This window comes from Notolepis coatsorum, assembly GCF_963971535.1.
Source record: "Notolepis coatsorum genome assembly, chromosome: 6".
Classification (NCBI taxonomy): Eukaryota; Metazoa; Chordata; class Actinopteri; order Aulopiformes; family Paralepididae; genus Notolepis; species Notolepis coatsorum.
Window position 1 is genome coordinate 89,677,108 of NC_140170.1, and position 17,414 is coordinate 89,694,521.

At 43.4% G+C, this 17,414-nt stretch overlaps 1 protein-coding gene across 1 annotated transcript in view; it reads right to left on the bottom strand.

The window, feature by feature from the left end:
• Positions 1–17,414, bottom strand: part of cers5 (ceramide synthase 5) — a 118,620-nt gene that overhangs the window by 53,529 nt on the left and 47,677 nt on the right. The window contains exons 2-6 of the mRNA XM_084317603.1: positions 12,849–12,954; positions 8,446–8,576; positions 8,130–8,187; positions 7,294–7,344; positions 5,048–5,140 (exon numbers count right to left, since the gene is read on the bottom strand). Coding sequence (XP_084173729.1) covers positions 5,048–5,140; positions 7,294–7,344; positions 8,130–8,187; positions 8,446–8,576; positions 12,849–12,954 — 439 coding nt within the window. The remainder of the gene's footprint in view (positions 1–5,047; positions 5,141–7,293; positions 7,345–8,129; positions 8,188–8,445; positions 8,577–12,848; positions 12,955–17,414) is intronic.

Below are 17,414 nucleotides of genomic sequence, written 5' to 3' on the forward strand. Positions count from 1 at the left end.
ATAACCACACTTTCGACCGTTTTCGGCTTGCCCCGACTGCTTTGTTGTTGAATCAAGTCAAATCCTAGGTAAGCGTATATTGTGCGTGTGAACGTTGACATGAAAAGAAAAAAGTAAAAAAAATAAATAAAAAAATATTAAAAAAAAATATTTTTTTCATTTTTTTTTATTATCATGTAATCTTTCGCGGGCCGGTCAGAATCCGCGGGCCGTACAATGCCCAGGTCTGGCCTAGACCAATGTGTGAAAAAGTTGTGTCTGGAAATATGTTGGATTTTAATCAAACAAGGAGTCATAAAATACCTCTGATTTAAATCAAACAAAGGGGTCATAATCGGACTTAACAACACACATTTTTGATAGTGTTTTTTGTCTATTTCAGACGTGTAACATCCATAACGCAAAAATGTAACATCCATAACAGCACTTTTTTGTGATTCATTCCTTGAGGAAATGCCAGGTTTTCCTGAATGTGCTTTTTGGGTACCTCAAACCCTTCCCTACAAAGTGATAGTAAACATGTTATTCTTTGAAAAAGATATTCACAGAGTTTTCATCATGTGTTCAGTGAGTCCGAAAAGCTTGTCAATTTCCGTAACATCAATAACGCTGTGTATTTTGTCACCTATCTGAAAATCCAAAAGGTCAAAACATTTCTTATTGCAGGCTCATCTTTATCTCAATAAGTGTAACTAAAATGTGTAAATTATGCTTCAAACAAAGGGGTCATAATCGGACTTAACAACACACATTCGCAATGTAACATCCGTCACTTGCAATGTAACATCCATAACGGTAACATCCATAACACTTGTAAAGAATACAAAAAATAAGACCAGAATGACTAATTGTTGCTAATATGTCATCTTTATAAAAGTTAGCTTTGCTTAGGAAGTTTGGTTGACATTGCATTCCAGATGCATGTTTTGTGACAACTTTTCCTGGAAAACGTTATGGATGTTACATTCGCTGTCCCATAAAGGGGCATTATAACAGCATGCTTCACCTGCCAATGGAAAGACACAAAGTACATAATTGATTCACATATTGATACAAGAGCCCTTCATGACCAAAGGTGAGGTTAGAAAAATATCTGTTGATTTTTTTTGCCATTCTGGCCATTCAGAAAGTCATACAATTAGGTTAATCGAAAAATAAATGTTTACATCATTGTGTCCTCCTGTAGTGTGAAAAAACATGCATTCTCATAAATATTACGATCAAATCTATTTTGTACTTCAAAATATAGACCTTGATGATACATTTGAAATTGGTTTGGTTATGATCATGTTATTTAAATGTTTTCATGGTGAGGTTGACATTTGCATGGAATTGCCCCTATGTGATATATCTATGGCGCAGCTAAGGCCAGTGGTTCCACGGGCATGGAGACGACAAGTTTTCGAGGCTGTCCATGGCCTCTCGCACCCGGGCAGGAAACCATCACAGCGCCTAATGGCAGCGAAATTCGTCTGGCCCAGGATGAAGGTTGACATTGGGGGTTGGGTCAAGACCTGCATGGCATGCCAACGCGCGAAGGTCCATCGGCATGTTAAGGCCCCGTTGGAGCGGTTCAATGTCCCTGAGAGGCGTTTTGACCACATCAACGTGGATCTGGTGGGACCCCTTCCTCCCTCCAGGGGGTACACTCACCTTCTGACGATGGTAGACAGGACCACCCGTTGGCCGGAGGCTGTCCCACTCACTGCGACTACTACAGCTGATGTGGCCCGCGCATTCATCAGTACCTGGGTCGCCCGGTTCGGTGTTCCCTCTGATCTTTCCTCTGACCGAGGGGCCCAATTCACTTCCGCGTTATGGACTTCCATTACCCAGCAGTTGGGTGTCTCCCTCCACCGCACTACGGCCTACCATCCACAGGCCAACGGCCTGTGTGAACGCTTTCACCGGTCGATGAAAGTTGCTCTCAAGGCCAATCTCCGGGGCGACAGCTGGGTCGACAGACTTCCTTGGGTGATGCTGGGGCTCTGTACTGCACCTAAGGAGGACCTTCTTTCATCTTCAGCTGAGCTGGTATACGGCCAACCCCTCCGTGTCCCAGGGGATTTTCTTCCCTGTGTTACGGCCTCCTGGTCAGCACTGGAACAGCGGGATGCTCTGCTGGACAAGGCCAAGTCTTTCTTGCCCATCCCTACCTCGTGCCACGGCGTTCCGAAGGTGCGTGTCCCGCCTGATCTGCAAGCAGCGGGGTACGTGTTTATCCGCTGCGACGCCCATCGAGGCCCCCTACAGTCACCCTACGATGGTCCTTACCGGGTTGTGAAGGCAGGCGATAAGACCTTTGTCGTTGACATGGGGGGGAGGGAAGAACGGATCTCGGTGGATCGCTTGAAGCCTGCTCACCTGGATTTGGACCGCCCCATTGAGTTGGCCCAACCGCCCCGCCGCGGTCGCCCCCCTGGTAGGGCAGTCCCGACGCCTACTCTAGCTACGGCGGACCCCCGGACCTGCCGTCCGAGGCCTGTTCAGTGTCAGCCTACTGCTTTACCACTGCCTCGGTTTCCTGTGCCTGCCCAGGGGTACCGGAGTCGTTTTGGGCGGGTCGTCAGAGCCCCTGGACGTTTTTTGGGGCCAGTTCTTGTGAATTCTGGGGGGACGTGTGTAGTGGCTACTGGGACATAATTCACGGCATTCTAGCCTTATGTGGTGTTTACTACATCTCCCGTGATCCTTAGCGGGGGATGACGTAGTTAAAGAGAGACGAATGAGAGATGAATGGAAGTGTTGTTTGTGCGACAGTAGAGTGCGTAATAAAATAGTATTTTTGCATCGGAACACAGCTCCGTTTTCACTATCATTACCGCATTCCTACAATTTCCTGTATTAAAGAAAAACGTCACAAAAGAAACAAACAGGTGCTTGTTACTCTCTTTGACAGAATGAGCACCCCTCCCTTCATTCATTGCATGATGGTTCAGTGAACTTCAGTCCATGCACAGCAGCGCGCCAGCAGCTTGCAGCTTGGAACAGCCAGACTGACAGGAAAATGTCCTCTCTACAGCTCATGAATCAGGAGCTCAGAAACGAAAGAAAAAACATCAGTAAGCGGCGCCTTCCCGCTTCCATTCCAATGAAACAAAAGTAAGCGGCGCCTCGACTCCACCTCTCTACAACAAGCATGTGGAAATTATCTGTGTTGAAAACAACAAGGACATGTGCAGCAGACATGTCGACGAAGAAGTCATCAGACGTGTGGTTACACTTTAAAATATGCAAAGACAATGCCCAAAAAGCTGAGTGCCAGATATGCCAGAAGAAAATGGCATATCACAACTCTACAACAACTTTGTCAAATCACCTAAAAAGTATCGTTGTACACGACGGCGACGCCACACAAAACATTAATAAGGCTATGCCTATGCTGCTATGACTAATGTGTTACCAAGTTGGCTAATTTAATTGTAATCATCTGCTTTTGTAGGTGCATTGTCTGATATAATTATAAATTATAAATTAAATATAATATATTTGTTTGCTTGATAGACGAAGGTTGCAACATAATTATGTAATGTCATGTCGTTGGCTGTGAGAGCAGCCCCACTGCACCCAGGCAGCGCAGCCGAGTGAAACCTTGTTGGCTGCGTCACGAAATGGGCTACTTAATTAATTAATCCAATCCACTTTATTTATAGAGCACATTTAAAAACAACAAAGTTTACCAAAGTGCTGTACAAGTCCCACAACATAAGATAAAACAAAATATATATATATATATTATAATTAATATATTTAAAAAAAAAATCTCAAAGCTTCGAATTAAAATCGAAGCTCGGCCCTGAAGCTTCGATTGCCAAAAAAAGCTTCGAAGGTCAGCCCTATTGAATTGAATTGAAAACCTTTATTTATCCCCGAGGGGAGATTCAGATGTCCATTACAGCATAACAGAAATTTAAAAACAGTTAGTGGAAACAGTTAATACATAACATACACTTATTAGTATGTGTTAAAAACAAGATGGACAAATACATAGGGATAAAAAGAGCTAAAATAGAGTAAAATAGAGCTAAAAGTGATGAAAAGAAAAATAAACAAGTCCAATCATGATGTTAAATAATTAAATTAATTGGTTACAGTCCACAACCCAGCTCCTCCAGTCCACGGCAGTTGGCCCGCCCTGGCCCTGCCTGGTTGTGGAGCCTGATTGCCACCGGCACAAAGGACTGCCCGAAGCGCTTTGTGATATGTCGGGGGGGGGGATAAGTCTGTGGCTAAACGTGGACCGCATTGCGGTCAGCTCATCATGGAGGGGGTGGCAGGGGTTCTCAAGGATAGCATACAGCTTCCTCCTCGTCCTCCCCTCTGCCACCACCTCCAGACTGTCCAGGTCCGCTCCCACCACAGGGCTTGCTTTTTTGACCAGTTTGTTTATTTTGTCTGTGTTGGTGTTGCGCCCCCAGCATACCACAGCGAAGAAGAGGGCACCAGCAACCACAGACTGGTAGAACATCTGCAGCAGTTTGCTGCATACATTAAAAGACCTGAGCCCTCTCAGGAAGAACAGTCTGCTCTGTCCCTTCCTGTAGAGGGCCTCGGTGTTGTCCGTCCAGTCCAGTTTACTATCACTTGACCCAGGGTTGTTCCCAGCCTAGTGCGACTCAAGGTTCTTTGGTAGACTATTGCATTGGTCCATTCATTGAAGATGAACGCAATGCCACATCCTTTACTAGGCTCACCCACCAACAGTTCAGGTGCTGAACTGCTGATCCGAATGTATAGGTAAAAACCATATTATGTGTTTTCATCAATAAATAAATGGCCAAATTATTTTTGCGCTCGCATGGGTTGGGGCCCCACAAATACATTCTTTCATGGGGCCCAGAATCTACAGCTACGCCCCTGGGTGTAGGGAAGCTGCTAAGCCATGTTATTGAACATTTCTGGTGGGAAAAACATACCATTGATACCAAACAAATAGTTATTCAATATACAACATTTTACAGTTGTAGAGGGGATCTTTAACAAAATGTACAACAGAGAGTGACAACAGCAGTCAAGACGGTTATTTGCATTGTTGCGAGTTTCTCACCTTCCTCTTGATGTCAGTGAACTGGGAGAACATGAGCGACCAATAGAAAGCCAGCTCTATCACGTAGTAGTGGTACAACCCCAGAGTCAGCAGCTAGACACACAGTCAGTGAAGAGGCATGTTACATTTAATAACATATAGATAATACAGTATCATTTACATATCGGGAAAACATGTTTAAGTAGATTACAATGTATGTTAACAATGATTGGATTAAGGTCTTGAGCCCAACAGTAAATGGAATAAGGTGTTTATACTCCTTAGTATCCCAGCTGATATCAGCATATCCAAGGTATCTTAACTCATTCAGCGCCAGTCACGATGATAGTCGGGTTAACTCGCCATCGCTTGAGCGCCAATCACGAGTATAGTCGGGTTTTAATCGTTATTTCTTTTATTAGCGATATCCATTCATTTTCATCCATCCAGCCTGATATTATCGTTGGGAATGGGTCTGAGCTCACAAAAGGGCAAATACCGCCGCCTACGCCTTCCAGCTGGGAATGGTGTAGTTTCTTTTCTGGGACGATCCGAGCCGTGCGGCCGGGGTTTAAATACTCAGGCGAGATAGGCATATACAACGATGGCATGGAACAGTAACCCCGCCCGCCCGTATCATATGTAACGGTTGGTAGTGTGGTACGGACCTCCACAAGCAATATTTGGAATGGCAATCAGATAATTGGATTATTTCTTTTGCATTACATCAGATACAAGGTAAGAACACTATATATAAATTTGATCGTTGATCTGATATTTATTTCTACCCCGATCGACGCTGTCTCTGTGTGTGTGTGTGTGTGGCTGTGTGCCGTTGAGTGCAGGAGGCAACTGGGGGAGCCCCGCGGTCCAGGGCTCTTTTCATTCTTGCACGAGGAAGGATAATAATGATGATCTAGCGTTGACTTCAGGAAGATTCAATAATCAGGCGAAAAATGACAAAGTGTTTACTGTTTAGTGTATTCCACTAAAGGGCTATTATCGCATCTTTTCCTGGAATTACTCAGAATCACCAAAACTATATTCATATTCAAAACGGCATAAAACGGAAATGTACCGATGAAAAAACAATCCGTTTTGTACATGTTGACTGGAAGCAACTCACTGATAATCGACGGGTGTATTAGACCCATAGCTATAATTTAAGATATATTTTTTTAAGCACTCGCAAATCTCGCAGTCCCCACATTGATTAAAGCGGTGGCGTTCTAGACCTATATCGCGCATTAAGCTCCAGCGCAGAATGAGTTAATGAACAGGATTTGATATTTACATGCACCGATACAAAAACGGAACATCGCAGACATTAATGGCAGTCTATGGTTGTGATGAATGAAATCTATACAAGGATCGAGAAAATGCTGATTATATCATATACAGTATCACATACTGTAGATATAGTGCAGCTACATCTACACAGGGAAAGATAATGTCAAATTAACAATACTCTATAATATGGACAATGATAGAATGTGCTCACAGAGTAGGACATTTAGAAGAAACAATATTTTTTCGTCCTGATTTTGCCCGTGGTGAATTTCATGACATCAGTATACAATAATAATACTTTTCTATGCTTCAAATCCAAATAAATACTTGATGTCTTCCCTAAGTTAAAGTATGTTCAGCACATGCTTTTGTTGTTGGAATGTTGATGTATGGCAGGTGAGACCTTTAATTTGCAACATGACTAAATTCATATATCAGACTCGGCACTATCATCTGGGAAGGGTTTATTTTCTGTTACCAATATTTAATTCACAGGGTAATATTGCCCTTTGCTCCAGTATATTCCCTACACTGCATGAGCATAATATAATATGACCAAGTTTACTCCTGGCTAATGGCCCCCTAATGTATATATCAAAACATGGGTACAGTTTTGAGTAAAACATCAAACATTTGTTTTTTTCTTAAATTTTTTTTTTTATCTTGCAGCATATTTTAAGTTTTTCTTTCTTATATTAAAATATATTTCGTTTTTAAGAATTTGTAAAGGATAAGCATGTGCTTCAGCCTATTCCTTTTTTTCGGTCGTTGATTTTGGATTTTGTGTGTGAGCTTGCCTTGAATATGTACATTTGTGATTTTCTATATATATATTTTTTAAGTCCACACAGGTGTGTTTGATTTGTCTGTAAACAAGACCGTAAAATAAAATAAATTCATTCATTCATTCATAAAGTAAAAAAAATTATAAAAAGCAATCAGTGCCTATTGTTGTATAGCTTAGAGCTACATCTCACCTGATAGGGGTAATTGTACCAGCAATGCCGTGTATCCCACATCCAGGGAGACTGCATAGCAACACAAGCAACAACACATATTAGTTCAGCAAACAAACACCAATATGAGCATCTGTGTGTGAAGAAAAAACTAAACAAGCCTGGAGTATCAAGCAGTGTTGGAGAAACTACTCCTATTGTACCAACAGTTACAGTTACTCCTACTGTACCAACATTTACAGTTACTCCTATTGTACCAACCTATTAGCTACTTAGAAGTTACACCAAATCTGAACAACCCTAGATAAAATGTTGCAACTAACACTACCTTTTTTTTAAGAGTTTTAAACAACCACCCAACTAGTGCAAAATGTAGTTGGAACTAGGGCTGGGCGATTCATCGAGTTTCAATTTCAATTATTGTGCCGTGTTGCTCTCATTTTGTATTGTGTTGTAAATGCAGCGTACCCTTCCTTCACAGCAGTGGGCTCTGCCCCCCCCCCCCCTCCCCCCAAGCAGTAGTTTCAGGTCGTGTTGAGAGGGAGGAGGGAGCCACGGCACGTTTCTCCAGTTATTTTTTAAACATCTTTGGTAACTTGTAGAAGATGACAGAAAGGCTGTCTTTGGTCGAGGAGAAAGGTAAAACAAATTCGGTCATCGTCATGTGATGTTCTCAAATCAATGAGTAATCGCGTTTAATAATCGTGATTTCAATATCAATCCAAATAATTGTGATTATGATCTTTGCCATAATCGAGCAGCCCTAGTTGGAAATACACTGAGATCAAGGCAACAACAAGCCTCTCCCTCCCAGGTGTTCCCATGTCCTGACCAGATGGCGTATGTGCGGTGCTCACCTGCCACAGAAAGCGGATGCCATAGGTAAATATACACAGATAAAATGTAAACCTCCACCTAGAAAGAAACGAAGGGTCAGATGAAGTACCAACTGGCCAGATAGTACAACTTTTATATGAATAACAATGTGTACAAGTCTAATATAAATACAACATCCACTGACTGGACCACATGCACACACACACTGACTTGAGAAAGTGAGAATTGAGAAAAGGTCAAAAGGTGAATCGAGTTAGGTCGAAAGGTGACTTGAGGAAGTGAGAATTTAGAAAATGTCAAAAGGTTAACTGAGGTTAAGGTGATGAGCTAGCCTACATGCTCTCGCAGAACTTTGTGTGTGTGCTGGGTTTGTTCTGGTTCCGCCGCTGACGGAACCAACGCTGGACCTTCCGCACCTCCCAGTCCAGCTGCTTGGACAAGCCGTCCAGGTGACGCAAGTCTGGGTTCTACAGGAGGAGAGCAGGGAAGAGAGAGAGAGAGAGAGAGAGAGAGAGAGACAGAGAGAGAGAGAGAGAGAGAGAGAGCGAGAGGGAGAGAGGGGAGAGAGAGGGAAGGAGAGAGGAGAGAGAGAGACAGAGAGAGAGATAGAGAGCAAGAGCGAGAGCGAGAGCGAGAGCGAGAGCAAGAGCGAGAGCGAGAGCGAGAGAGAGAGAGAGAGAGAGAGAGAGAGAGAGAGAGAGAGAGAGAGAGAGAGAGAGAGAGAGAGAGAGAGACCAGTCATACCAGAGAGAGAATAAAAAACATTACATTCTGTACAGGAGCATGGATCTGACTATAGGAATCAGGCCAAACAGGGAGACAGCATTATGGCACGTAACCTTAAATATGTATTTAATAAAAACACTGTAAATATGTAATACATATATATATTTTTAAAACATCACAGCCATACATGGTCATATTTTCAACCTAACAGAAAAAAAACAATAGTATTCAAACAGAAGAATGTATGGAGCCCCGAAGTGGCCAAAAATATATAGGCCTATTTTGAGGACATGCTTTTACTTGAATGAATGAATGAATGAATGAATGAAAAAGTAAATTTTTGAACATGTATTCTCCATATTCCTCCAAACAAATCACGGTATCTAGCTCCGTCAAACAGTACAATCATAAAAAATTTAAATACATTTTTTTTAACGTAAAAATAAAGGAAATATAAACAAAAAGTCAAGAGCAATGTATTTAGTTAGCAGACATGTCCAAAAAAGGAGTAGAGGGAAGCTAAGCTTATTGATCCCTACCCCCTAACATTTACATTTGTTTCCATAATTTGACTAGATATAACATAATTTAGTATAATACAATATATAATATACTTTTACTTAGTAGTAATAGTACGAAAATAAACAAATACTTGATTCGCTTGACAGCAGTGAATACAGTACAGCACTACATAACCCAATATAACATAACTTTGTTTATCCTTAGTTATTACTAATTTCTGTATTTCTCTAATGTGTATTTTTTAAGCTGCTTTTTAAATTGTGCCATATGTTTACTCAGTTTGATGTCTTCAGGTAAATTATTCCACAACTTCACTCCACAAACATATGCACATGCTTTTCAGCATAGTGTGTACCATTGGTTGTTTAAGATGGTTGTTAAAATCACTTCTTTCCCACATTTTAGTTAATTTGTGATATGAGATATTCAGGACCACATTATTGGCACTCAAAACCTCAACTACAAAAAACCGACTGACAGAGAGACCTATAGAGCTGCTGGTCGCAGCTAAACAATTAAGTATTGTCTGCAAGTGTTGATGGAGGACAATGTGATGTGTCATCATCAGGGGTGTAACGGTACACGTATCCGTACCGAACTGTTTCAGTACTGGACCTTCAGTTCAGTACGGCTGTGTACCGAACTAATACAACGGTACGTTAACCACTAACGAACACACGTGCATGTAAACAGCTGGAATAGGGCTTTACCTGAGCCTCACCTAGACGCATGTAAACAGCTGGAGTAGGGCTTTACCTGAGCCTCACCTAGACGCATGTAAACAGCTGGAGTAGGGCTTTACCTGAGCCTCACCTAGACGCATGTAAACAGCTGGAGTAGGGATTTACCTGAGCCTCACCTAGACTCCTGTAAACAGCTGGGGTAGGGATTTACCTGAGCCTCACCTAGACTCCTGTAAACAGCTGGGGTAGGGATTTACCTGAGCCTCACCTAGACTCCTGTAAACAGCTGGGGTAGGCTTTGTCTGCATTGTCTGCTTATGCGGTTGTAGGCATCATTCTGAGTGCCATTCTAGGCCTTAAGAGTATATTAATAATATGGGTATGGCTGGTTCCCGGCTGTATATGTACTTCTACGCTTTGCTTGCTTCATATCACAGCCAGGAAAATGAACACAGACTGAAATTAACTTTAGATCTCCCGGGCGACTATTCTGTATGTCATGTCATTTAATTTAACTTAAACAGACAGACTCTCCATAAAAATGTTGGACCATTTTTGGACCAACTTTGGGTTAAGCGTTTGGCAAATAAGTGTCTGGCACTTTATGTTTAGGTAATGAAAAATGTTCTTTTGTTTTAATGTGAAATGACACGATGTAGGCCTATTGCGGGAGAACAAACGTTAATTTCAGTCTATGCTCATTTGCCCGACTGTGTGACGTGAAGCAAGCAAAGCGTAGCGGTACAATATGACCTGCTGATGGAAAATAATCTCTTCTCAAATTTCAGATGAGACAGACATCAGATATGACTATATTCCAATGCCAGATTAAGCCTCTGGATTTCGACAGAGAGAATCCTCCCAGTCCCGACGCTGACCTCCAGCAGACACTGTCAGCCCTTCCCATTCAAAGGATGCAAAGCTGCTGATTGGAGGCATTCCAAAGGGTATGTCAGGTCAAATACTATACAGCATACGTGATTGGTGATTGCGGTTATAAAGAGGGGGGGAGGCGTCTATTCTTTCCCCAATATATTTCCAGTTCCGCATTCGCCTTCTGCGATCTGATTGGCCACTGACGTACGCTAGTTCTGCCGGCGTAGAAATAATGCGTGGAGAGCGAGCCTCACTTTGAAATGAATCATTCCAGCAAAGTAGGCTTCTATTATTCAAATTACTGTTTTAATGGGTATCACAGTAGTAAGTCCTACTGTAGAACATGACATATTAGCATGACATCTGATTTATTAATGCCAATACTAAAGATTAGGGACAAACGCAATTGGCACAAGTGTAAATCATGGATTAGTCACTCAGTTTTAACATCCGACTTAGCTCACCTCGTCAGTCTATATATGTATGTATTGTGCTGTATAATGACAATACATTTGAATCGAATCTCATTTTGAAATCGCTACGCTGCCTATGGACACGACAGTGGCAGACAGCTTCGGAGGTGATTGCATTGCACCATGGTGATCCACTCAACAGGTAGCGATTTCAAAATGAGATTCGATTATTGTACATTGGAGGGGGTTGTTGAACCAGGTACGGGGAACGGGGCCCAGATCTAGTTGTGATGGGTTCACAAGACATAATCTGAAACTGCCTTAAGAATGATTCGTTTTTATAACATTCAATTAAATAACCATAAATGTAGCTGCACAAACAAATACACATTTTGACAGGGTCTTCATTAAATTGCCTTGATCAAATACCTACAGTATATTAGTAGTAGTAGTAGTAGTAGTAGTTTATTTCTTTTCAGTCATCATCACAGTACAATATACATCATCATTTATCAATATTTGATTATTTACAGTGACTGAAAAAGGTACAGACTGAAGCATAGTGCTTATATGTGCCTGTCCTATATTCTTACCAAAAAAAAATACAAATTGTTTTACTCCAAAACAGTATTCTAAAGAAAAGAAAAAAAGCAAGCAAAACAGTATTTTTCACCCTTGTAGTTTTTCAAAATTTAGCTTTACAAAAAAATACAAAAATGTAGATTCAAAACAGTATTCTAAAAAAAAAAAAAAAAAAAAACAGTGTTATTCACCCTTGTAGTTTTCAAAAATAACTTTACAAACCTTTTTCTTAAAAACCAAAATCGAATTACTCATTCTTAACTGTATATCCGCATTGTTCCACAAGTTAACCCCAATAATAGAAATACACCTCCTTTTAATCCCTTTTTAGCTTTAAAAGCAGGTGAAGATAGGTATACACACAAAGTAGAACTGCAAGCAGCACATCATGCTGCACCAAGCACCAAATCATGTCACTGTGAGAATCTAAGCTCAATATGCAAGTCCTACAGCCGTAGCTGAAACAGTGCCTGAGAGAGAGATGACTGATTGAAAAACTGACACATTATCTTGATGACTGCACTGTAGAGCACAACCATACTTTGGGGTCCCTCACAAATATATATGCTAAGTTTGGTTGCTCCGTCGGAATTAAGCCTCCCTTTTTGTTAGCCGCCCACCGCTGTTGACTCTTCATGTGCTGCAGTTAAATGGTTAGGAAACCCTACAACAGCCATCCCGGCAGAGTCCCAGTGTGAGGTTTGGTTGCCATAGCGATAACCGTTTGAAAAATGATGCCTTACTTCCTGTTCGAGCGCCTTCGCCCCCCGGCTTGGAGTCTACATTCTGTGATATAGTATCAATAATGAATTCCAACGTTTTTTCACGTCAACGACGGGATGAGACTTGTAGGAGAAGAAGCAAAAAAAAAGAAGAAGAAGAAGAAGAAAAAAAAGGTTTCCAGAGACCATTGTGGTGGGATATCATGGTACAGTACCTGTGTGATGGATGTAAACACTTTCTCCAGGACTGCGTTGGGCTGCGCTCGCCATCCAATCTCTGCCTGGATGTGGAGACTGTGAGCACAGGAACTGGCAATAAACCTGTAAAACAACATCATCAACAAACATGAGAGGAGCCGTCTCTCTCACCACACAGGTACCCATGTACATGTCGAAATACTTCCCAAAGGTCAGTGAATACCACGCCCACAACACCAGAGGGAGTTCCACAAATCTTGTGCAACCCAGATTCGGCACAAACAAGGGACTAAAAACACATTAGAAATTTCGCAACTATGCCACAACAATGTGGAATGCCCTACCCACAGCCGTAAAAAGATGTGAATCCCTACGCACAATTCGAAACTGGCCACCGTAAATGTCCAAACCCCCCCCCCCCCCCATAATAGCCAGTCTCCTCCCTACCGTATGTATATTTTTTCTCCCACCCACCCACCCCCTCCTAATGTACAGTCTCCTCCTTTAAATGTCTCGGGATTGAAATATTCCCCACTATTAGCCAGACGGTAAGGTATAATTACTCCAGCTTGGGTGACAGGATTACGAATGACTTCAACAGATGGTCTAAATAAAAAAATTCATTACAGGCCTGTGCGTCAATAATTAAAATTTATATTTTACCCAGAATAAATTTTATCAGCTCAATGCTCCCGTTACCCCCTCCTGTTGGTTACTGGCAGAAATTGCACTCTGCCTCATATAAATTCGTTTGGAACAATAAACGCCCGCGCTTGAAGAGATCAACTGCCTAAAGAAGTAAACTCGATGGAGGCTTTAAATATTATTTTCAAGCTTTCTCTCTGAGACCTCTGATCACTTGGTTTGACGCTCAAGCAGCCGTGTCTTGGCGACCATTGGAGGAGAAGATGGTGTCCCCACATAGACTTCAGGATATTGTGTATACCAACATATCAATTAAGCAATGCAAATTACGATTTGGCCCTCTTATCACACATGTGATCCAGACTTGGCGTGACACTCAGAAAGTGGGTACTAACCGCCATCAATGACACACGCATTCCCCTCTATTCCATAACAATATCCTCCTTATTGGACAACAACCTATTAGGTACCCTAGGTGGGAAAAGAAAGGCATCCACACGTTGGGGGATATCTTCGATAACTCTGGTCTCCGCTCTTTCCAGGATCTATCCAACGGATATGATTTCCCCGGTACCTCCTTTTTCTTCTATTTACAAATAAGAGCAGCTCTGAAGGCTCATGGCGTTCCATGGGACGTTCCACTAGTGCATCACCGCTTTCACAAATTATTTTATGACAGAGAGACATTGAGAGGCTTCATTTATGACTTTTATCGCCATTTACTTATGTCCTCGTATAAAGACCTCCCCCTGGATACGATTTGGAGAAAGGATGTCCCGGAGTTGGATGTAGATTTTGATTGGGATGCAGTCTGGGAAAATGTTCGATTATCCTTATCATTGATACAGAGCCTGTGGGGTTTCTCACTTTTCAGTTGCGAGTGGTAGCATTTGGCCTCGATTCTAATGGTTTCTTTTCTGTAAATGTTTATCTCATGAACGTACTTTTCCACTGCATATTGTAACCCTCTCTGTCTGCTTCTAGACAAAATATTTGTGTCATCTTTAAAAAAAACAGGTATATTACCTGCTGTGGTAAATCTGACAATTGAACTTGAGGTCCCCCCACGGCCATCGTCATTCACGGTCGGCTTTGTTTGTCCGAGGTTTCAAAGGGGGCGTGGCTTAGCGATAGGTGTGTATTGAGCCGTACTGTATTGTACCCATTCTGCAATCTGTTAAATAAAGTTTTCATTGATTCATTCATTCATTCATTCTCTCTACACCAGGGGTCTCAAACTCAATTTACCTGGGGGCCGCTGGAGGTAGAGTCTGGGTGAGGCTGGGCCGCATCAAATATTCCACAAAAAAGGGTTTCAAGCATTCAAAAAAAAAGTACAACTGATCCTATCTTCTCAATCCTTAGCAATAACATTTCAGAACATGAACAGTTCTTCAGAACATGAACAGTTCTTCAGAACATGAATGGTTCTTCAGAACATAGGCTTCTCAGTGGTGTCAGTGGACTCATCCACAGCTATGGAAATGCACTGTGCATTTTTTTTATTCTATCACAAAGCTATTTAATCAAATCACCAGCCAGTATTTCAGTAATTCTGGTTGCTGTGCGATCTGAGGGGGCTTTGCTTTTGTTTGCCTTCAAACATGGTCTCCATCACTCAGTCATACATTATTTTCAAATTGCCACCCTTCACAAGAGCTACCGTTTCTTGGCATATAGTCACATTGGTTTGGTGCTGGGACTCAGGATGAATGCATATTTTTCAGTCCATTCACCTTTGAATTGCAGTCGACTTTTCTTTTGCTGACCATCTTTGAAAATGGCTAGAAACTAGTAGCTACATTTATCTCACGGAGATAAAACTGGGAGCGAGTTTACTGTAGATGCGCTGTCAACTGACTCGGACTGAAAGAGAGAGACGACTTGCATTCCGTGAAGACCCGCCCTACTCCCCTACTCTGCATCTGATTCGCAGACTGTGGGTGAGGGGGGGGGGAACGCTGACAGGATGCTGAATGTGATTGGACCAGACCCGTACACAGACACAGACAGTGGCAGTGCAGCCAGCCGCTTATGCAGAGCACTGCTCGCAGTCAGAGGATATAGCGAGGATGCATTTGCCTTCCACTTTACTTGATATCACTCCGGAATCACATTTCAACCAAGTCACTAACATAACGTTGCTGTTATGAGCCTGCGCTATGGTAGCCTACAAGGGATAAAATAAATAAAACGTCCAACTCTCGCGCAACATCTCGGCAAACAGTAGCGTGCGGGCCGCATTAACACTACACTTTGATGTCTGTAACGTTCGGGAGACTATCATCTTAGGATTGTCTCCCACTGTCTACCTGGGTCACTCCTGTTGTTATTGTTCACCTTGTATGTCACCACTGATTGCTGTCATCACTAATTGTCTGTCACACCTGGGTGCTGTCATTGGCTGTCAGACTGCTGCTCCTCATTGACAGCGTGGAATGTTGAGAATGTGACGTATTTAACATTTGCTCTATTCCTTGTTCTTTGCTAGAGCTTCACCTAATACTACGGACGTACCTACCGCTGGACAAGCACAGACAGATATTCTTCTCCCTGTTATTGTTAATGCTTTCCCCTGTTAATAAACAGTTCAACTGTTTTGATATAGTAATACATTCTCCGTCTCGTTCTTCTACCTCGACAACTTGGAAGTCACTTACCCGTTCGTAACAGAAGCTCTAGCCATCATGACTTCCAACGAGGAGATACGGGACGAGATGGTGAGCCTACGGGACCAGCTCAGGATCATGATGGAGCGGCAGATGGCAGTCGGTGTCGAGCTGGGTCGACTGGGAGATGTTTCCCTGGCTTCTCAGGAGACGGCGGAGACAGCGTTGGCGGCGGTGAACCAGACCCGCTCTACGACATCAACGAGGATATCCACAGCCGGAGGAGCATCATCGATCGGCGGGGAAGGCGAGCGGGGGTATCCGGTGGATCGGGAGGACTACCGAGAGCCACGTCTGCCGGCGCCGGAGCGCTATGGAGGGGCTCCTACCGGCTGCCGTGAGTTTATCGCCCAGTGCTCTCTCATTTTTCAACTACAGCCGCGTACTTTCCCCAGTGATGTGGCTCGGGTTGCCTATATTACTCACGGGTCGTGCTCTCTCTTGGGCCACAGCGGAGTGGGAGAGTGGGTCTGTGGTCTGCCGCGACGCGGATGCCTTCGCCCTGGAGTTGCGCCGTGTATTCGATACCTCCAGGGTGATTTCCATTTACGAGGCCGGCAGTCGACTTATGTCCTGCCGGCAGGGCATTCGCGCCGTAGCAGACTACGCCATAGATTTCCGTATTGTGGCTCGGGAGGCGGACTGGCCTGAGGTTCCCTGCTGTGTCCATTTTTTGCATGGTCTCTCCACTCGCATGCAGGACGAGCTGGCTACGCGGGAGTTACCCGAACGCCTGGATCTATTGATTAACATGGCCATTCGGTTAGATAATCGTCACCGGGAGAGGGGACGCGAGAGGGAGGCTTCGTCACAGGTACTCTTCCGTCCCTCTCCTAGTGTCGATCGGCCAGCATACCAGCCAATGAGAGAGCACCGGGGCGATGACGAGCCCATGCAGCTGGGAGCGTTGAACCTCTCTGAAGCGGAGAAACAGAGGCGGGTCAACGAGAAGCGCTGTTTTCATTGTGGCCGCACGGGGCATCGCTTCGCCGCCTGTCGGGGCTCGGGAAACGCAGGAGCCCGCTAGGCCTGGGGAAGGTGCTAGCAGGTGGGCATGTCTCTCCGGTCATAAACGTTCACGACTCACGTACTTTTTTTGATGTCACTGTCAGGTGGGGGGATTCTTCTACAACGGCCAAGGCTTTAGTGGATTCGGGGGCTGCGGGCAACTTGATTCATGTGGGGGTGGCTCTAGAATGGGGGGTTCCTTTAGAGACACTAGAGGTGCCCATCCCTGTCCGTTCGCTGGACGGCCGACCGCTTGGTTGT